This window comes from Lepidochelys olivacea (genome assembly GCF_965140295.1).
Source record: "Lepidochelys olivacea isolate rLepOli2 genome assembly, chromosome: 1".
Classification (NCBI taxonomy): Eukaryota; Metazoa; Chordata; order Testudines; family Cheloniidae; genus Lepidochelys; species Lepidochelys olivacea.
This window is the reverse complement of record NC_140411.1, coordinates 262,617,792-262,640,134: the sequence shown is the minus strand read 5'-3', so window position 1 is coordinate 262,640,134 and position 22,343 is coordinate 262,617,792. Positions and strand designations below refer to the sequence as shown.

The following is a 22,343-nucleotide window of genomic DNA, read 5'->3' as shown; positions in this document are numbered from 1 at the left end:
GTCTCCCCCTTACTCTCACAGATATTGTGGAGCACACAGCAAGCAGTGATAACAGTGGGAATATTGGTTTTGCTGAGGTCTAAGTGAGTCAGTAAACTGCGCCAGCGCGCCTGTAAACATCCAAATGCACATTCTACCACCATTCTGCACTTGCTCAGCCTGTAGTTGAACAGCTCCTGACTACTGTCCAGGCTGCCTGTGTACGGCTTCATGAGCCATGGCATTAAGGGGTAGGCTGGGTCCCCAAGGATAACTATAGGCATTTCAACATCCCCAACAGTTATTTTCTGGTCTGGGAATAAAGTCCCTTCCTGCAGCTTTTGAAACAGACCAGAGTTCCTGAAGATGCGAGCGTCATGTACCTTTCCCGGCCATCCCACATTGATGTTGGTGAAACGTCCCTTGTGATCCACCAGAGCTTGCAGCACTATTGAAAAGTACCCCTTGCGGTTTATGTACTCGCAGGCTTGGTGCTCTGGTGCCAAGATAGGGATATGGGTTCCGTCTATGGCCCCACCACAGTTAGGGAATCCCATTGCAGCAAAGCCATCCACTATGACCTGCACATTTCCCAGGGTCACTACCCTTGATATCAGCAGATCTTTGATTGCGTGGGCTACTTGCATCACAGCAGCCCCCACAGTAGATTTGCCCACTCCAAATTGATTCCCAACTGATCGGTAGCTGTCTGGCGTTGCAAGCTTCCTCAGGGCTATCACCACTCGCTTCTCAACTGTGAGGGCTGCTCTCATCTTGGCATTCATGTGCTTCAGGGCAGGGGAAAACAAGTCACAAAGTTCCATGAAAGTGCCCTTACGCATGCGAAAGTTTCGCAGCCACTGGGAATTGTCCCAGACCTGCAACACTATGCAGTCCCACCAGTCTGTGCTTGTTTCCCGAGCCCAGAATCGGCATTCCACAGCATGAACCTGCCCCATTAGCACCATGATGCATGCATTGCCAGGGCCCATGCTTTCAGAGAAATCTGTGTCCATGTCCTGATCACTCATGCGACCATGCTGACGTCGCCTATTCGCCCGGTATCGCTCTGCCAGGTTCTGGTGCTGCATATACTGCTGGATAATGCGTGTAGTGTTTAATGTGCTCCTAATTGCCAAAGTGAGCTGAGCGGCCTCCATGCTTGCCTTGGTATGGCGTCCGCACAGAAAAAAGGCGTGGAACAATTGTCTGCCATTGCTCTGACGGAGGGAGGGGCGACTGACGACACGGCTTACAGGGTTGGCTTCAGGGAGCTAAAAATCAACAAAGGGGGTGGCTTTACATCAAGGAGTATTTCAGGCAGGACTTCACGGAGGGTTCCAATAAGAAATGGTGCATCTAAGTTATTGTTCTTATTGGAACAAGGAGGTTAGTCTGGCCTCTGATTGATACATGGCTAGATTTACCTCGCTGCACCTTCTCTGTGAGTGACTGCAGTGTGACCTAGAGGAATGAGTCCCCTAGACGGGAGAGGGGGGAAGGAAATGAGTACAAAACAAATCTGGTCTATTTCTTGTTTTGATCAACTCCATCTATCTTTTACATCTTTGGCTGGCAGCAGACGGTGCAGAAGGACTGCATGCCATCCACATCTCATGGCTGCCCGGCAGAAGATAATGCAATAGGACTGCTAGCAATCTGTATCGCCTGCCTGCTCACCATAAGATGGTTCAATAGGACTGACTGCAGGACTAAAGAGAATGACCTGGTCAAGTCACTCCAAATTTAGTCCCTGCGCCTATGTCTGCCCAGGCGCTCCTGGCCGACGTGGCCAGGAGCACCTCGGACATGACGATGACGGCTACCAGTCATATTGTACCGTCTGCTGCCACAAGGCAGTTGGTTGCTGCTACTGTGTAGCAATGCAGTACCATGTCTGCCAGCACCCAGGAGACATACGGTGACGGTTACCTGAGTGGACTCCATGCTTGCCGTGGTATGGTGTCTGCACAGGTAACTCAGGAAAAAAGGCGCGAAACGATTGTCTGCTTTCACGGACGGAGGGAGGGAACGGGGGCCTGACGATATGTACCCAGAACCACCCGCGACAATGTTTTAGCTCCATCAGGCATTGGGATCTCAACCCAGAATTCCAATGGGCAGCGGAGACTGTGGGAACTGTGGGATAGCTACCCTCAGTGCAACGCTCCGGAAGTCGACGCTTGCCTCAGTACTGTGGAAGCACTCTGCCAAGTTAATGCACTTAATGCACTTAGAGCATTTTCTGTGGGGACACACACACTCAAATATATAAAACCGATTTCTAAAAAACTGACTTCTATAAATTCAACCTAATTTCGTCGTGTAGACATACCCTTAGAAAGCAATCTAGTTAGATATGCGTTAGATTCTGTTTTGTTTAAATGGCTGATAAAATAAGTCGTGCTGAATGGAATGTATATTCCTGTTTTTGTGTCTTTTTGTAACTCAAGGTTTTGCCTAGAGGGATTCTCTATGTTTTGAATCTGATTACCCTGTAAGGTATTTACCATCCTGATTTTACAGAGGAGATTCTTTTACTTTTTCTTTAATTAAAAATCTCTTTTAAGAACCTGATTGCTTTTTCATTGTTCTTAAGATCCAAGGGTTTGGGTCTGTGTTCACCAATGCAAATTGGTAAGGATTTTTATCAAGCCTTCCCCAGGAAAGGGGGTGTAGTGCTTGGGGGGATATTTTTTTGAGGAGGAGACGTTTCCAAGTGGGCACTTCCCCTGTTCTTTGTATAACACTTTGGTGGTAGCAGCTTTTAAACTAAGCTGATAAGAATAAGCTTAGGGGGGGTCTTTCATGCAGGTCCCTATATCTGTACCCTAGAGTTCAGAGTGGGGAAGGAACCTTGACAGTGGCACACATAGGTTTGTTGTGGGGTTGCTCTAGTGCAGTGCTTCTCAACCTTTCCAGTCTACTGTGCCCCTTGCAGGAGTCTGATTTGTCTTGTGTACCCCAAGTTTCATCTCACTTAAAAACGACTTGCTTGCAAAATCAGATATAAGAATACAAAAGTCACAGCCACACTGTTACTGACAAATTGTTGACTTTCTCATTTTTACCATATAACTATAAAGTAAATCGACTGGAATATAAATATTGTACTTCCATTTCCATGTATAGTATATAGAGCAGTATAAACAAGTCATTGTCTGTATGAAATTTTAGTTTGTACTGACTTCGCTAGTGTTTCTTATGTAGCCTGTTGTAAAACTAGGCAAATATCTAGATAAGTTGAGGTACCTCCTGGAAGACCTCTGCGTACCCCCAGGGGCACATGTGCCCCTGGTTGAGAACCATTGCTCTAGACAGTGACAGTGGAGGTTGGTGAAATCTAATATTTTTGGATACTTTAACGTGCTTGTGACACCCTCCCTATTTAAGAACACTCTTGGCTATTGTAACAGTTCCTGGTATATTATTTGTGTTGGTTGGGAGTGGGGGAGGAGTTTGCTTGAGGCTGTGAGCTTTGTTTGTTGTTGTAGGGTTGCTTATGCGCATAGAGCTTTGCAAACTGTTTCATTGTGTTTAGAGGGTTGCTGCTTACTGTTGGGCTTCGCACTCTCTTTTTATTATAGCATAGACTCTTATTGACAGCTGTCTACACTGTTTTGATATTGTAAGGTTGCTTTGGGTTGCTGGGATTGATGTTCTTTTTATTTCAAGAGGAAAAGTCACAAAAAAAGAATGACCATAAAGAAGCCCAAGAAAATGTAGGTCAAATAACATTGAACTTGCTGATGCAACAGGCCCATTTGAGTGCTGATAAAAGAAGAACAAGCCAGTTGCCTCAGGTAGCATGGTCTTCAGTGACAGAGATGTCCTACCACTGCCAGAGACAAAAGATAAAAGCCTAGCCCACCAGTTTCCAGCCTGCTGGAACTGACTCATAGCTATGGTTATAAAAAGGTGGAAAAAATAGTATTTTTATTGGGGGACACAGAGTGGGGAGGAATGTGAATCAATTCCTATAAAAGAAAACCCAGTTCAAATCCTCACCCCAAAATACAAATCAAACCAAATCTCTGTGCCTTCAACATCCCTCTTGGGTTGGGTGGGGGGGGAGGGTGAGTGGGGAGACCCAATGGCTAAGCTACTTCCTTTTGGGATTGCCTCAGCACCTGAGCTGTACTAATGTGTCCTGTCCTAGATCTTCGAGGATCTGGATGGGGTGGAAATAATTACTGGTGATGGTCTGCTGATTTGGAACAAAAACAATCCACACCTCAATGACAGACTGCAGACTGCTCAGCAGCATGCCAGAGATCAAACAGGCACAAATGCCAGGTCAGGCTGAGTGAGGGCAGGTATGTAGGACACGGACTCAGTGACAAAGACTGGACCCAAGAAAAGTGGAGTCAATTGTGCAAATGGAAAGACCCAAAATCAAGGAGCACCTATGGAGATTCGTGGCCATGTTAGTCTACCTAAGCAAATTGTCCCTCATTTGTCACAGGCAGAGTGCTCTTGGAGACTAATACAGAATGATACAGCAATGGCTAGCAAAAGAAAAATGTTGGGGAATTAAACAAAGGTTGCCATCGAAAGACCAGCACTGAAATATTCTGAGATTAACAAAAAGCCCAAGATCTCAGTTGGTGCAAATTCTCAGAGACTGATGCAAGATGATCACCCAATGGCATGTGCTTTCTAAGCACTGTCTCCACTGGCTACTGTTAGAGTTAGCTTATGATGTTCACCAATCGCTGACAGGAGCTGGAGTGAAGCATAACAGTCCTAGGAACAGCCCTTCCCCATTCCAGACTGGGATCTGGAACAACTGGCAAAGGGACTGGCCTCAGAGAATCCATCTCTAGTTTTACATTCAGCACTGGGAATGCTAGTCCAGGACTTTAGAAGTTTGGTGAAAGCTGTGGCAATTCCCTTGTAGTGCGGGAAAAACTAGTGTAAAGTTCATGGTTATGTACTTCAGTACTGAGTCTCAGTTCATTGTCCAGATGCCAAGACACAATTAAATGTGATACAGGAATGACCCATTTATAGAAGCTGTGACAAAGTAGGCTATGTCTGTATCAAAGTGCAAACTCCGTTTTGGATGGTAACCTTCATTTTGGATTAGGATATCCTTTTGTTTAGGAGCTGAACCCAGGACTCACCTTGTCCAGGGCCAGGTTAGTATGCTGCATCCCACATGCTGCCCTTCCCAGGAGCGGTGCGGAGGGCCTTGCTGAAAGACTGAATGAGAAGCCATCACAAAACAAACTAGAGTCATCAGCTCTGTCTCTCAACTATTGGCCATCCACATGGAACACAAGCTCTCTACACAGAAGGGGAAGGGGCTGGCTTTTCTTAGCCTGGGCACATGGGCACAAGGGGTCAGAGACTGTATTTAAGGGGGATGATCTCTGTGACGGGGGGCTGGCCACTGCCACATGCCAGGAGACCAGGCTGGAGAGAGAGAGAAGGCAGAAGGCACTCTGCCTGGCCTGAGATGCAGGCCTCACAGAAAGGATGAGAACAGACTTTGGAGGGGGATGTCTCAGAACTCTTATTTTGCAAAGCTCTGTAATGCTTTAGTGCTTTGCTTGCTTGCCTGCCTGCCATGTTGTCCCTGAAAGGGTTGATCAAGAAGCTCAGAGCACTCACAGCAAGGTGGAATGTTGGAAGAGTGTCTCTGAGCAATTGGGGCTCAGGAGGGTGGGGCCACTGGTTCTGGGGTCTAAGATGGCTGGGCTGCAGAGTCCACTTCACAAGGTAGGGTAGCAGTGTGACGCTGTGTGGAATTTGGGGGCGGGCACTTTAGGGTATTATAAATCCCAATATTGTAAAATGGCACTGAGTCGTGCCAGATATGCCGAGTGAGGTATCTGTGAAAATGTTGTAATTTGCCAAGTATGATCGTCCTGTTTATATGTTTGTCTCATCTTTGTATTATGAGGTATAGATATGTAGGGGATATATATATTTCCAAACTTGTGCTGTGCATCTGGATGACATCCCCAGACAGATTGGCATCAACACTGCCTAACATGCTTGATGGCCCATCAAGGGACATCAACTGTACAATGAACCCATTGAAAGGGTCAGGGATCCACCTTATGACTCAACAAGGCATGCAGGGACATGCCTATGGACAGAACTGTAATGCTTCCAGGCCATGTGCTGGGCAGCTTGCATTTGGAACAAAGGAAATACAAGCTGCATGGCAAAAGACTATAAAAGGCAGCTGCAGCTTCTCCATTTTGTCTTCATTCCTGCTTCTTACCTCTGGAATAACCTTCCTACAAACGAAGCTCTGAACAAAGGACTGAATGACCCATCCAAGCTGTGGATGCGTTCCAGAGGGACTTTCAAGCCAGCAAACTCACCAATACTGCTAAGCATAGGCACCAACTTCCCCTCTTTCCCCTGGATGCTCGACCCCACCTCTGTCCCCGGCCCCGCCCCCACTCCACCCCTTCCATGAGGCCCCTCCCCAACCAGTCTCTTCCCACCCCTTCCCCGCCCCCATTCCAGCCCCTTCCCCAAAGTCCCCACCCCAACTCCGCCCCTTCCCTGCCCCTATTTGAACCCCTTCCCCAAATCCCTGCCCCAGCCCCTCCTCTTCCCCGCCTCCCGCCCCCAGCACGCGGCTTCCCGCTCCTCTCCCTCCCTCCTGGAGCATGCAAACAGCTGTTTGGCGGTGGCCAGGCGGGAAACACTGGGAGGTAGGCGGAGGAGCGGGCACTCGGGGTGGGGGAGGAAAAGGAGGGGGAGAGGGGAGCTTGGCTGCCAGTGGGTGCAGAGCACCCACTAATTTTCCCCGTGGAAGCTCCAGCCCCAGAGCACCCACGGAGTCAGTACCTATGCTGCTAAGAACCTGATATATGGACTTTGAAGTTTTTGTATGTATATGACTGTTTTCTCTCTTCTTGTTCTTTCTTTTTTCTTTATAATAAACTTTTAGTTTTAGATGCTTAAGGAATGGCTGGCAGCATGGTATTTTGTGTAAGATCCAAACTCATATTGACCTGGTAACGTGACTGACCCTTTGGGGTCAGAAGAACATTTTGTATATGTGAGCCAAGTTTACTATACTGGACCTAGGTGCTGACTGGGAGCCAGAGAACTGGAATGAACTAAAAGGGGGCTGTGTGGTTTCCTTTTATGCTTCTTGATAACCAGTGTGGGGGATCAGGAGCACAGTTTGTGACTGTTTGGGGAGCTTAACTTCAGTGTTACCCACCAGTCTTGGGAGTCTCTCTCTCCCTTTTACAGCCTGCCCTGACCTTGGCATTTCCAGGGAAGGCTGCCCTAGGCACACAGGGTCACAAACGGATACCTGGGAGGAAGTCTGAGAAAGCCAGAGCTAGAACCAATGACCAGGCTCTGCCCAGACCTGACTGACTTAGGAGCATGTGGGATCCAGTGGTTGAGTCCACTCACAACAGACTGGTGTCTGTCCAGAGGCAGGGGACAGGGACAGGCTGTGACAGAAGCATCTGCAGTGGAATATGCGAGAAATACAGAGTAAAAGCAGCGAATCTGTGTTCAGAAGGAAAGTGGAGGCGAATGATCATACAGATTGGAGGCAGAAAAAACTATCTAGACACCCCTTGCGTGGTCTTTCCTTGCAGAACAGGCTTGTTTTTTATGCTAATTTTCATGCAATAGCACCATGGGGATCTGATCCTGGAACTTGCTGTCCATGGCTGTTCTGGTTTCTGAGTGTATATGTTGCTCTGGGAGCTTCCATGCACCATGGAATTTCTGGGATGTCTTCACACATGAATGTTAAACAAATTACGCTTATGTAATGTTCTTTAATGTCATTATTCAGAAAGGGATGATTAAAAATGGATAGAATAGCCAAGAAAGGTCACATCTGGCTCATCCACATCCCTGCTGATGCCGGATCTTTCCCTACAGTCTCTTCTCCAGGGCTTTCTCCACTTCAGTTTGAAATGACTCAAGCGCTGGGGTTTCCATCGCTTCCCTTAGCAAACAATTCACATTCTGGTAGCTCTGTCCCTTGGGAAACCTCCCCTGTTATTCAGCCTGAGTTTTCCTCCTCTGTTTCATCCCATTACTCCTAGTTATACATCTTTGGTGCACTCGGAACAATTCCTCTCCCTCGCTGCTTTTACACCCTTCAGGTATTGTGTCCCCAAGCCCTTAACCTTTGCCAAGCCTCGTGTCTTTCTTTATTTTAATCTAGTCATGCAAATGGGTCTCTCCAGCTTCTGGGTGTGCAGGAAGGGAAAGAGGGCAGTGTGATGAACACAAAGGTTTCACTCTTTAATTCCCCTGCCCCCCCACCCCACCCCTTTAACAGTAGCAACAACTGACCATTTACTAGGTGGCAAGGGCCTCCCTTGTAACATTGACAAAGTGCCCCACAGTGGTCGTGCTTTTCAAGAGGAAGTGGATCATGCTACAAGGCTGAGCGTGCTGGGAGGGTGTGGCTACGTGGGGCTTGGCCTTTCCTTCTATCCTTGGCTAGCACAGAGTTCAGATCCCACCTTGGTTGGCAGGTGAGTTTGGTGGTTGGCCACCATGACGTTTGGTTTGTTGGGCCATCGCTGCACAGGGCTGGAAAGCGGCTGTGTGAGAGGCACTGGGAGACCCATGTAGTGGCCCGGCACTGGAATAGCTGTGGGTTCTACAGGCCGGAGTGGAGGTGCATTGGCAGTGCTGTATTGAGCCCTAGGCTGGAATAACCAGGGTTTCTGTGGGGAGGTCTACACTACAGAATTACTTCAATATAACTATGTCCCTCGGGGATGTGACTCATCCACCCCCTGGGCGACGTAGTTACACGGACCTAAGTGCTGATGCAGACAGTGCTATCATGGCAGGAGAGCTTCTCCCGCCAACACCGCTCCTGCCTCTCAGGGAGGAGGATTCACTACGCTGCGGGGAGAGCATCTTCACTAAAGCGCTGCAGCAGTGCCGCATATGAAGCGTAGGCCTGCCCTGTGGGTCTAAACTGAGGTGCATTGGCCGAGTGGTCTTATGTCTGCACCAAGTGTCTGTATCACACGCCCGTGAGGCGGAGAGTGTGGAGACTCCCCTCACGTGACGCTGGTTTGCTACTTTCCTTTCCGCCTTCTCCAGAACGCTCACAGACTTGCTGAAGCAGCCGGGCCACGGCCCCTCTGACCACATGACTGACAGCCACTTGGGCAGCATCCAGGTCCAGATGGGTGACGGGCTTGCCCGGAGCTCCCCCAGAAATGGCACAGGTAAGAGCATCACCTCCCGCCCTCCCCACGGTCCCATCTGTGCTGGGCAGGGACCGGTTTGTGGGCAGCAGAGGGCCTCCCGGTCTCCTTCCATTTCTGTGAATGGGACTCGAGGGGGGCAGGAGGGAAGCTGGGGGGGGTGGAGCAAACCAAGCAGGGCGGTTTGCACAGAGGCAGTAGAAGAACATGCATGGGAGGAAGTCTGTTCCCTTGTTTCTGTTGTTTTCTATTTAAAGTAGAGCTTTAAAGGCAGCCCTCCCGCAGTGGACTTCAGGGTGAGAGAGCGGCCCCCCACCAAAATGCTGGTCATGGGGAGGATTGCAGGCATTGAGCTCCTCTCCTAATGTCAACCCAGCGTAAGGGGGCGCTGGTCATGGGGAGTGCTGGGGGCACCATGCTGGCATCAGGGGTTCCCAGGGAGGAGGGGATACAGCCCCTGGAAATTCTTTCACCAGAACCCTACTCTCAAACGAGGAATTCCTTCCTCTTCAAGGGGCCTCTTTCTTCCCACTTGGGGCCCCGTCACTGCTCTTTGTCGACACTCCCCTGGGAAGCTGGGAGTGCCTCTCTCCACCCTCCCAGTATTTGCTGCTCTCATGGATGTTGCAGAGGCTGTGGGTGCGAGATATGTTGAGGCTCAGGAAGTTTGGGCTCCCTGTTGGTTCTGCTCCTGGTTCTGGGACAGTCATCACCAAGAACAGCTGGCACAGGTGAAACACAACACTGATTTGGATGCGTGGCGGCTGTGTCTGCCCCTGCTGTAGGGGGGCAGCTTTCGAGGCTTGCATAAGTTGCATTTGTGCCTTCTGCCCCTTCTCCAGTGCGCTCCCTGCTGCCTACCCATTCAGCCTCTGGGAGGAGGCTCCCCCTCCAGGCTGACAGTCCCCTGCTTGCTTCTCTGAAAGATTGGAAGTGACATTTGCCCTGGCAGCAGCCAGTGTGTGTTTGCAGCTCACAGGTCAAAGCGCAGTGCAGTCATCCGGCTAGGACAAGCTGCAGGAGCCCCCGAGGCTGGCGGGTTACTAGCTGCACCCGGGCTAGCAGGTGGGAGCATGGAGGAGGGAGGAAAACTGTCCTAGCCGTGAGGTGTGTTAGGAGGTGGAGCAGTCCCGTGGTGGGGCAGTGCTGGGGAAAGTCCCATCGCTTGGGTTCTTTAAAGCTAGGCTGAGCAAAGCACGCCAGAATACGCTTCAGGGCAGCGTCCGGCACTGGCCAGAGTGCACCTGGGGTGGGTGGGATCCATGCTGTATATCATCCTTCTAGAGCACAGGTGGCTGGGATTTCCCCCTCAGAGCTGGAGCTAGTCCCAGTGCTGGTGAATGGTAACCGGTGAGGTCATCCAGCATGTGGCCGGGGGATGTCCCCGCAGGGGATCTGCTTCCGAGGTGGGGGGAGGGGGGGAATGTTTCTCCTCTGCTGAAGGATGGGCTGATCGCTATCCCATGCTGTCCCCTTGGGACTCCCCTGGGTGGTGACAATGGGAGGATTGGTGGAGCCAGGAGTCACTGGTACCACCATGGTCCCCAGCTGTGTAACACGGGGAAATCAGCTGCTAATCCAGTGGCCTCTTAGTTTAGTTCAACTCTGCTCGGGGAAGATGGGGAAGGCTCTGTTTTCTCTTTCATTTGCCAGTGATGCTTGTCCCGGGTTAAAGGGGGCAAGGCGAATTTGCATTGAAATGCTTTGATCTGAAGTTACCGCTGGTGAATGTCACCCGACTGAGAGCCCTGGAGCCTGAAGTCTGAACAGATACACGGGCACCCACTCTCCTAGCTTTGCACCCACATGGCCCACACCAAGCCTGGCACCAAGGGACTGCTGCTAGGAGTGACAGGAGGTCAGGTCCTTTGGCCCATTCAGCGTTGGTCTCTCTGCAGAGGAGGCCAGTTAGTGCTGACGGGAATGGCGGTGTCAGGGCTGTGGGTGTCCCATTGGAATGGGAATGCGCCCTTCATGCCAGTCACCAAACAGCTGTCGGTCACAAAGGGCTTTTGGCCTCTTCTGATCTGGGGACAGACTATCACCAGAGCCACAGCCATAGAAGGTTCCCTGATCAGTCCTCCAAGGTGTCCAGTCCCACTAGGCAGGTGGTGATGTTTGCTCTCAGCAAAGATGTCTGACTGCTCAGGGCAAAGCCAGGGGAGACTGTGGGGACGCATGGGGGGAGGGAGTATCCAAACCTGAGGCCAGGGTGGGGGAAGGGTGAGCTTGTTAACATTAAAATGCATTTTTATGCAGCTAAATACAAATATATATAATTAGGACCAAGGAAGGCAGGCCAGACACTCTAGCCTGGAAATCAGTGACTCGGAAAAAGAGCGAGGAGCCCTAGGGGACCAGCAACTCCACCTGAGCTCCCGGTGCGGTGCCGTGGCAAAAAGGGCTGTTAACTCTCCTTGAGTGTATAAACGGGAGGGTGGGGGGGGGTGATTTTACCTCTGTGTATGTCCCTGGTGAGACTGACCCTGGCATACCCATCCAGTTCTGGGGTCGGCAGTTTTAAAAGAATGTTTAAAAATTGGAGAAGGTGCAGAAAAGAGCAACAAACAAGGATTGGCAGGCGGGAGGAGATGCCTTGCAGGGAGCCACTTAACACGTGCCATCTGCGTAGCCTCTCAAAAAGAAGATGGAGAGGTAACTTGATTAATGCACAAGCACCTTCATGGAGAGAACACACGGGCTCTTTAATGTGGTGGCAAGAGGTGTAACAAGAACCAATGGCTGGACGCTGAAGCCAGATTAAAATTAAGGCACAGATTTTTATCAGTGCGGGAGGTGAAACCATTGGGACAAACTACCAAGGGAAGTGGTCGATTTTCAGGCTCTTGCTGCTGTCAGATCAAGGCTGGAGGCCTCTCTGGAAGATGTGCTGTAGCCACGCACAAATTCCTGGGCTCAGTACTGGGGTAAGCAGCCGAAATGGAATGACCTGTGGTGGACAGGGGGACAGGCTAGATGATCTAATGGTTCTTTCTGGCCTTAAATTCTGACTCTCTGACCCCTTAAACCTTCCCTCCCAGAATCTTTCTTTGCATTTCCAGACAATATGCACTTGAATAACGCTGTGGTCAGCCCCCCTATCGCCCCCCAGATGGGGCTGCCACATGCCCACAGCAACCGGCTGCAGATGATGAGCACCATGCCCCACCAAGCTCCGGACTACGCCAAGTACGCCACGCTCAAGGCCGTAGGTATGTGCTACCGCAGCCCAGGGACCGGACAGGGCTGCGTCACCAGCCTGTGCTTCCTCTGGCTTTGCTTCAGCTCTTGTCTCCCAGCATCCCGTGGTAGCAGTGACTGTGATTTCCCCAAGGCCAGAGGGAAGGAAACGGGACACCCTTGGTGCTGTCAGGGAGAGCAGTGCGGCCCCCCAGCTCTAGCGGTTCCGCAGGCCTGGAGAGAGAGGCAGGGACTGCAAGTGTCATGTGTGCTGAGTTTGAGCAAAGTTTAGCTCAGGGGTGGGGGCTCAGCACAGGCATCAGTGAAGGAAAGGGGCCTGGGACAAGGCTGCGCAAGGGAAGCTGCTGCATTCATGGAGCGGGGGCCAGAGTGTGAAATGGCTAAGGTTCTGTCCCTCGCAGCAGAATTGAAGCCCAGGTCCGGGGGAGGCGGGGACAGGCATGGAGGAGAGCCATCCTGGCAGGCAGAGAGGCGAAAGGCTCTTGTGCAGCCCAGGAAGGCGGGTGTGTTCCCTGGCTGTCTGACTTCCTGCCCTTTGCTTTGTTTTCCCCTGCAGAGAGTGCGCCCGAAGAATTCTACAAGCGGTTTCCCATGGTGGACATGCCTCCGCCTGGTCCTCTGTCCTTCCCACCCATGGGGCTGCATCAGAAAGACATGCCTTCCCTGCACGACAGCTGTGCCTTGGTTGGTTTGGCTACACCTGGGCAGAAGGCCAAAGTGGTGAAAACCAACGCCCACCCACTGGTGGCCAGTCCGGCCTTCAAGGGAAGCTGGGACCCCAACCATCACCACCCCCCTGATGTCCGCCGACAGATCTATGCCAACAAGCGCCAGTTCAGCGTCGAGAAGCTGCCGGAGGTCTTCAGCCAGACGCCCACCCACTATGTCCAGCCCCCGCGGCCCTTCTCCACTAATAGCAAGACTGAGGTCACTGTCTAAAAAGAACCTTCATCTTTTCGTTTTATGTCCCAGCAGCCTCTGGGGCTAACGGTCTTGTCAGCCCAGACCACCTGCTAGCGAAGTACCAGAGGTGCTTCCCCATTATAGCTGGTGGCACTAGGCTGGGTGTCAGGAGGGGCGAGGAAGGTGGGGGAATCCCCACCAGAACAGGTGCCCACACCTCCTGAGAGTACGCAGATAACGTGCATGGTGAAACAGGCATGCATGTGCCCTGTGATTGATGCACGGCTGTTGTTTCCAGTTTACCTGTCCATCACATCACACTTGTACCAGAACGGTCAATGTTGACGGGAGCCGGGGGACTCCACTGCTCTGGCCAGGGGAGTCACGTCCAAGCCCAGCTGGCAAGGGGGAAAGCACCACCCCCCACCCCCTCGAGGGGAAGGACAACTGGTGGGAGATGTGAGACAAGCAATTGCAATAGCCATTAAAGCCCATTGGGTTAGCACGTGCAGCCCGTCCCCTCCCTCTGCCCCTCCACGTGGGTTGTAAACAAGGGCACACAATCACCAGTATAAACGAACTGTACAAAAGGGCAGCTGGTAAGGGCTCACAAGGAGTTTTACTTTTCCCTTCTCTGCCAGCTCAGCTCGCTCCCCTTCACACGCTAGGCACCAGTGCCGAGTAGGGTTGGGGATTTGTCTTACACCATTTTTGAATGTTTCGAATGATGGCCTAGCTGACCCTGCAGTTCTTGTTGCATTTAGCGCCCGCGGGCCAGGGCTGTGGGTCAGTAGGTGAACACAGGGCTGCCCCTTGCTAGCTGCAGAGTAGCAAAACATAGGTCCTACGTAAACAGTGACTGCTGGCTGAGGTTGGGGGCTGGTCATTATTTTTAGTTTCTGTGGGACATTTCTGCCAGCCGGGGCAAGGCTGAGCGCTGGCTTTGGCAGCTCAGGTGGGGGCTGATGGGGGCATGGTGGTTTAAAGGGGATGCAAAGCTGTCTCAGTGGGTAGGCTCTATGGCCTGGCTTCACCATGGAGCCTTTCTGGCTGCAGCTACTGCCCAGCAGCTGGCCCTGATGGTCGCTCCTGCCAGGTTACCGCCCAGCAGGGCGTGTGGGGCTTGGAGTGGCTCCAGAGCAGGGCCTGAGCGCTCCCAGCGCGCTGGGTGTGTTGGCCATACGTGTCGTGCGCGTCACTGCTTCCCCCTCAACCTTGTGTTGTTCTCTCACACACACCCCTGCCCCAGGCCCAGCCATGTTCCCCTCTCCACTCGTACAGGTTCCAGAGCAGGCAGCAGTGCCAAGCTGGCCACTGGGCTTGCTGCTAGTGCTGGGCCTGCAGGGCGTCAGTCACTCCCCTACCACCGGTTATTGCATGCACCGGCTACCTATGGCACAGCCCCGCTCAGCAGCTGCGGCCCCACGGAACTGTAGCCACAGGCTCTCAGGCTGGGTCAGCCTGCGTCTCCCTGACCATGTTCAGCCACTCACCGTGGTCCACCATGGAGGTGGTCAAGCTCCTTTGTGCCCAAGCTGTTTCGACCCCCCGGCATGAGTTTGAAAAGCCACTGCTACTGTCAGCCTGGGGAAACGGCTCTCTTCCCTTCGTAGGGGCCGGGCTTTGCTAGTCACGTGCGTGTTTCACTCAGTTGCGGCCCTTGTCAATTTTTTGTTTCCTTAATTCTGCTTCAGTCCTTTTCAAAAGGGCTTTGTACTGCTGGCGCGTGTGTCTGTGGGTGGCTAATGGCTGCCAGGCGGAGTGCTAGCCCTGTAAGGGTGCCACGCCCCTGAGCAGTCCCTCTCTAGAGCTGTATTTCTACTGCGAGGGCAAGAAGCACATGCTTAGCTACTGGAAGGGCCAAGCCACAGATACAGCTTGCAGGGTTGGTACAGGTGATGCTGCTGAGGTCAGATTTGAACTGGGGACCTTCAGTCCCAGAATAATAAGCCATTAATGCTTGAGCTAGAGGACAGCTCCTCTAATGAGCAGCAACAGCCGCATAAACCTCTTAGCTGGACCAGCTACTAAAGGTAAACATGCCACACTGCGTTACCTTTTAATCCCCATCACTCCCCCACCCCCCCATTCATCTGTCCGCAGGGCAACAGTGAGCAGCAGAGAGACGCGCGGGGAGAAAAGTGGAACAAAAATGCTCCTTTAGGCCCGGCTTGCTTTTCCCCCCCTGCTGATCTGAAGTTCACACACAAACTTTAGGGCTCTGCAGGAGCTGACAAACAGCTGCCAGTTTTCCTTCCTACTGCGCTCTGGTTGCTGCATGGCGGCAAAGGCGTCGGTGGGGAGGACTCGGTGCATGCCCTTTGCATAATGCACTGAACAGCAGGCTTGGGCCTCTGCTCCATAGTGAGGGCAGGTTAGCACCATGGGATGCCTCCTCTGGCACAAGCCCATGCGGCGTGTCCGTCTTGTCCGCTCCTGGCTGAGGCGTGCACGCCCAGTGACAGCCAGTGCAGACCACCACCAAGGGCTCCCTACCCACTTCATGCTGAGGCCAGGCAGGGTGCCTACCTTCCTCCCCTTGTTGAACTAGGGCTTCCATCTGGTTTCTGATGCCTGGATATTAAGTGACTTTAGGCCTTGTACCAGCCCAAGCCCTGCAGTGCGAGAGGCTGGGCTTAGCCCTGCAGGGCAGGCTACCACCCCCCCCCCGCCCCCGCCAGCCCAAACGGGCCTTTTTTGTAAACCAAGGGGCTTTGACTCAGCAAGGCCCATTTGGCTCTTGGCCTCTGCTGAGGCTGCAAACAAGGAGGCCAATCAGTGCCAATTGCCAGGTGTGTGAGACAGAGAGCGCTGGCCACCTGGCCCCTCCGGCGGATGCTGGAATAAAGCCATTAACGTGTTTCACATGGGCCACCAAGCAGCAATCAGCTGGCAAAGCCTCCCAGTGGGGGATGGGGGTTGGACTGGTGACCCAAAGGGGAAAGGTTCCTCTCCCTCCATTCACGTCATTCCAGCCCCTTTGAGCCGCTGCACCTCTTAGCAATAAATATCACCCCCACCCCCACCCCCAGGAGCCTGAGTGGTGCAACTGGCTGTGACGGGGGAACGTGAGCGGGCTGGGCACTAAAGCCTGGCCCATGGACAGACAAAGCAGAACCAGGGCTCAACCCTTGTGTCCTGCCGGCCTTGGGTCATTTTTATTGGTAAGTCCCCCCCGTCTCCTACAGAAATAAAAGTGCCCCTGTTGCCAGACTGAGTGTGTGTCCAGTGGCTGTTGTGCATGTGCAGACCCGGGCTCCCAGCTTGCCGGGGGGGGTGTTCGCAGCATTTCGGAGGGTCCCTCTTTCAGAAATACACATCCAGCAGCCCCTTTGCTTCTGGCAGCTTTAGGCCCAAGGGTGTGGCCTTAGGCCCAGGAAGAGCTGCACTGGCATTGAAGCCTTGTGGTCTTTAGTAAGGGGCAGAGCTGGACTTCTCTGCCCCACAAGGGCTTGTGCCACAGGGCCACACGGCCTCCCCTCGCCCCTACTGGCTCTGGGGGGGGAAGCACATAAATTACAGCAGCCGTTCAGCCCAGCTGCGCTTCATTCAGTGCCCCTCAGCCCGAGCCACCAGCCCCGTCCCAGCTACACATGAGCAGCCTGGGGCTGAGGCGTATTGGAGCTGAAGCAGGGGGTGGGGTTGGGACACTTCCCAGGTGCTGACTGCTGTGGGCCCCTCCCCATGACTAAGGGTAGAGCTGTCCCTGTTAAGAGCCTGTGGCCCCCCCCGGCCTCTCCCATTCTGTACAGGGGGGGGTGATGCATGCCCAGCCTATTAGGAAGGTCACAGCACGGGTCAAGGCGGAAACTTGCCCTCTGGTCTCTCCTGGGACCGCCACAGGGCAAGGGAGGTGTAGGCCTTTCCCAACAGCAGAAAGGTTGAAGAAGAAAGGGCTCATTTGGCCTTGATCTCAGTCCTGGGAAGGAAGAAGGCAAGTGGGCCAGCAAGCCCCCATCCCCAAGAGCCGCGGCAATCAACGCCTGACTTCCCCAGCGCCGGCTGCTTTACACGCCCCAAAACTCTGCTCCCCCCGTGCAGCGCATGCTTGGCTGAGAGAGCTCCCACCCACTTGGGGCACCCAGGATTAATCATGGCCCCCAGGGGGTGGGTCTGTTCTTTCTCTGCAGGTGACAAATGGAGCAACACCCGCAGGGAAAGCATTCTGAATTTTAAACACACTCCTGCCAGCACCAACAGGCCTTGAACAGATGCCTTCAAAGTCCCCACCCCCACACCAGAGCCAGCCACGGCCCCATCATCCCTCTTCGGAAGGAGCTCTGGCCATGGGCAGGAGCCAGCGCTTGGTCAAGCTGCAGAGCTTTAAGCTCCAGCCATAGAGAAGGGCAAACACAGGTTTGCTGCTAATGGAAAAAGACGGATCAGTGCAGAGTTTGTATGTCCTGGTCTAGCCTTGGTGGTCAACATGGGTGCAACCACACCGATCACATAGCCCCACTTCACCCACTCGCGGAACTAGTCCGCCACGGCCCTGGGCCATGCCTGGCCCCTGGAGACTGTCAATCTGAGCAAGGGCTTTCCAGCTGATCATCTGGGGTCAGGTTCCACCTCCGAGGACCGGGCAGCAAGCAGGGGTCAGGGGCCAGCTGGCTGCAAATAGTGTGATCAGCTACTCCGGTGCTGTATAAAACCCCGGGCGCTTTTCCTTGTCCATCTTCCGCTCCCAGTGGGGACGGCTGGCGGGAGCAGAGCGAGGTGGAGCGAGAGCAGCAACAGATTGGCTGGACTCAGGAGCCATCCGTAGCTCTGGGGTAGGATACAGCCTCTGCTCGGGGCCATATGTAAAGCTACATTGGGAACAGCAACACGGGGGGCAGGTGGGAATGTTTATGTCAGGCCCAGCTCGCCCCCTCAGCCAGCACCAGCTTGGGGCCCACCCCCTGGCCATAATACCAGCTCCCACCCTGCCCCATTGCTGGCCCAGCACCTGCTCGTGCCCTGCCCTGCCACCATGCGGGCCCCTTATCTGGGCCCCTTTAGATCACAGGCATTTAAGTCCCAGCCTCCTGCCTCTGCCAGGGCCAGCCTGAGCCCAACAGTGCTCCAAGCCTGGGTTAGGCCAGTGTCACCCCAGCCTGGTCCCATGATAGCTGGGGTACCTCACTCCTCACCCTCAGGTATTAACACACTGGTTCTCTGCGGAGGAGACAGCCACAGGGGCCCTTTGCATCACCACAGCTTCCTCATAAACCACTGCAGGTACAAAGCGCCAGAAGTGTGGGGGGGGGGGGGGCGCCTGGGAGCTCTTCACCCACCCTGGCTGAGCCCTTCGCTGTGCTCTGCCCGGGACAGTCAGGCCCAAGCCATGGAGGAGGAAATTGTGGCAGGCAAGAAGCGACGTGCTACGGTCACACCGTGAATCACTCCTAGGCCAGGAATCGAACCCCTGCTCCTCCCACGAGGCTGGGGAGCCTTTGATGGAGAAAAAGGCGGCGGGGGGGGGGATTCTTCAACCCCCCCCACCGCCAAGGTTTGTGAAAGGCGGCAGTATTGCACTACGCCATACAAAGCATGTCCCAGGAGCAAGGAGACATGGGGAAGGCACGTCATGCTCTAATCAGCCATTTCTCCCTCCTGCCTCATCCCCCTCCTATCTGTCCCCTGCCAATTAGTGGTGGCAGAAATCAAAAGCTGGCATTGGCACCGAGCCAGCACAGTCTTCAGGCCTCCCAGGAGCAGCTCAGTGCCCCTCACCCACACGTACCAGCTGCCAGGCAGCTGCTGCCGGCCCCGAGGGTGACAGCAGGACCCTGTCCTATCATCTCTATCAGGGCAGCTGCACCTTGCTGGTGGTTTCCTGCACAGCTGGGACTACAATGAATCACCCCCCGCCAAAAAAAATCCCAGCAAGAGAACCGAAGTCAGAGCGCTGCAAGGGCCCAGAGCAGCCTGTCCTCATTCTACCATCTTACGCCAGGGAAGCCCCCAGGAGTAGTAATCTTTAATAGCAGAACAGGTGCAGACCCTACGCATCAAGAGCGACACTCCGCCAACCTGCTTTCGCTTCCTGAGCGGGCGGGAGGGGAGGCTCTGGGTGGAATCCCACACAAAGGCCCCCGGCACTTTTAATGAGAACGGCTTACAGTTCAAAGGTGCTTTTCGTCCCACCGTGCAGAGTAGGCTGGTGTCCCGAGACGCAGCGACCTCTGGGGGAAGCAGGCTGCGGCCCTGCCCCGTGCTTGGACGCTGCACAGAGGTTTGGAGCAGGGCGTGAGGGCTCCAAGAGAGGCTAGCTGAGGGGCTTTAGGCAGACAATGGAATGCCCAGAGCGGGATGCCGGTGGCCAGTTCTGCAGGGCTAACACGCCAGCCTGGTGAAAGTGCCACAAAGTCTTTAATGGCAAGCCAAGGTCAGAGGCTGGGTCCCCTGACACAGCACCGCTGGTAGCAGTGCCCCTGAATGAGCAAGCTGCCTCAGTGCACCTGGCCATGGATTGCCACCACCTCTTAGGAAGCACTTGGGTTGCAGCACAGCTCTCCCAGCCAAGATCTAACCAGGCACCACCCTGCTTAACTTGACAGTCCACAATCAGAGCCCAGAGGGTAGGCCCTGGGCAGTCACTACTGTTTATTCTAACAGCTTCACACAGAAATCTGGTGACTGGGGCTCTCCTACCCTAATGATGAGCCCAACATCAAACTCAACCTGCACAGCTGAAGAGTTATTCTGCACCCAACAACAGAAGCCCCAGCTACAGCAGCCTCTTTGGAGACCACCTCCACTCCGTCCCAGGCCTTTGCTAGCGTCCTGATCGTTACTGCTACAAAAGCCCAAGGGAGACCGGACTTCCGGGCTGGGGCAGCTCCAACCCCAGCTGCGTGGATCATCACTGATCCATTGCAAATAAGTTGGCCACTGCTGCAGGGCATTCAGACATGCCTGTTACAACATACAGTGCTGCAGTAATCAGAAACAGTGAGATGGGCAGGGGCAAAAGCTCAGATTCTCTCAACTCATCAGCACACCGCTACCCAGGCAAAACTGCATTCTTATGTCCCTCAAAACCATCCCCAGAAAAACACATCAGATGTGGCACAAGCTCTTCCTTTCATGGTAGGAGCATTGGAAGTCTTTAGTGGACCTGGGTAGGAAGCTTTTCCCATTCCATCAAAAGCTGGGATTTTTTTTGGGGGGGGGGGGACTTTTTCCACACTGAACCAGGACTAAAAAGTCAAGAGCTCAACCATTTTCCTGAACCAAAAAATAAAAATTGGTTTGGGTCAAAGTGTTTCGGTTTGATCTAATCACTTTTGTTTAGTGGTACTATAATTAGCTTAAATAGATACACAAAGAGGGGCGTGCATAGGGGGTGTGCCCACGCCCACCCTAATGTCGCCAAAAAAAAAAGTGGCTTTGCGCTTTAATTTAATCGCAGGATACGCTCTTTTAGTTTTAAAGTATGGATTGTTGGCTTATGCAATAAGCGCTGAATTGCGTAATATGGATGTTGTGGAAATGTATAGAAAGCCCGCGTTCGCTCGCAGCATGCGTCCCCACTACTGCGGCGCCACATTACCATTGGTCCTCCCCTCCCCCGCCGACTACTATTCTAGAAAATTCTTTGACCTATATAAGCGGCCAGGTCAGGCATGCCCAGCGCAGGGTCTATAGTGTTTGTAATCTTTGTCGCGTGTACTCTACTCAAATAGCATAACAAGCCCGTGGCTTTATGTTTTAATTCAATTGTATGATACCCCCTTTTAATTTTAAAATATGGATCGGTTCGTTGTTAAGATAAGAAAAGGAGCAGACAAACTGAATTATAATGAACGTGCTGATGGTAGTGCAAATACCTCGGACTCCTCGGTTAAGAACTTACATGAAGATAATACCGCCACCAGTTCCAATGTGTGCAATAAACTGAGTAATGACCAACAGAAACAGACTTTGTCTCTTAGTTCAGGTCAGTGTAGTTCCTATTCAAAGCCATCAAATATTCCATCTGATGACTTGGTCTGTGATATTCCAAAAAATAGATTAGAACGCCAGTCTCGATTATCTAGAGGTCCTTATCAGCCTAGATTGAGTATGTTTCCTAGAAGTAAAATAGGGAACAAACAAAAGTTTTCAGTCCGATTGGCATGAAGAGTATAGGTGCTTAGAATATAGCCCATCAAAGGACGCAGTATTTTGCTTTTACGGCCGTTTCGTCTCCTTTAATGATGCAGCAAACAAAGGTCACACTGATCCAACATTTACTGATAAGGGATTCAGAAACTGGAAGAGGGCTAACAAATGTTTTAAAAACCACCAACTGTCAAAATCTCATGTGTCAAGCTGTTCTTCATGGTCAAGTTTTAATGAAGGGAAACCTATTGATGTATTGGTGGATGAGGGCAAGCAGGCTTATCTGTCTAAACAAGAAGAACAGTGCCATATCCGAAGTGTAATGGAACGACTGATTGACATTGCTCTGTGTTTGGCGAAAGGTGGGAAACCATTCAGGGGTTACCATGAAAAAGCTGACCGTTTTGAGAAAGGCTTATTTCTAAATCTTGTCAATATGCTCCAAAAATATGATCCTGTAACGGCAAAGCACGTGCAACAATCTCCTCAAAACGCTACCTACCTGACAGGTTTCAGAGCAGCAGCCGTGTTAGTCTGTATTCGCAAAAAGAAAAGGAGGATTTGTGGCACCTTAGAGACTAACACATTTATTTGAGCGAAACTTTCGTAAGCTACAGCTCACGTCATCGGAAGCAAAGCTCATGCTCAAATAAATGTGTTAGTCTCTAAGGTGCCACAAGTCCTCCTGTTCTTTTTACCTATCTGAGTAATCGCATCCAAAATGATTTAATTGTGGCCTTGCACAACATTGTGCAACAAAAGATTGTGTCTTCACTAAATGGAAAAATGGTCTCAATTGCCAACGACGCTACTGACTGTGGACACCATGAACAGATGTCCGTGGTAGTGCGGTATTTTGACAATGAAAAGCATATTCCAGCTGAACATTTTGTGTCTGTTCAGAGACTATTAACAGTTGATGTTCAGTCTATTTTTGACCTGTTAAATGACATCCTTGGCATTCTTAAAATTGACTGGTCATCAGTGATGTCTGTCTGT

At 52.4% G+C, this 22,343-nt stretch overlaps 1 protein-coding gene across 1 annotated transcript in view; it reads left to right on the top strand.

The window, feature by feature from the left end:
* Positions 1–15,942, top strand: part of SHISA8 (shisa family member 8) — a 33,168-nt gene extending 17,226 nt beyond the window's left edge. The window contains exons 2-4 of the mRNA XM_084618030.1: positions 9,046–9,173; positions 12,215–12,364; positions 12,910–15,942. Of these exons, the coding sequence (XP_084474156.1) occupies positions 9,046–9,173; positions 12,215–12,364; positions 12,910–13,292 (661 nt within the window). The 3' untranslated portion in view covers positions 13,293–15,942. The remainder of the gene's footprint in view (positions 1–9,045; positions 9,174–12,214; positions 12,365–12,909) is intronic.
* Positions 15,943–22,343: the final 6,401 nt, after the last annotated feature.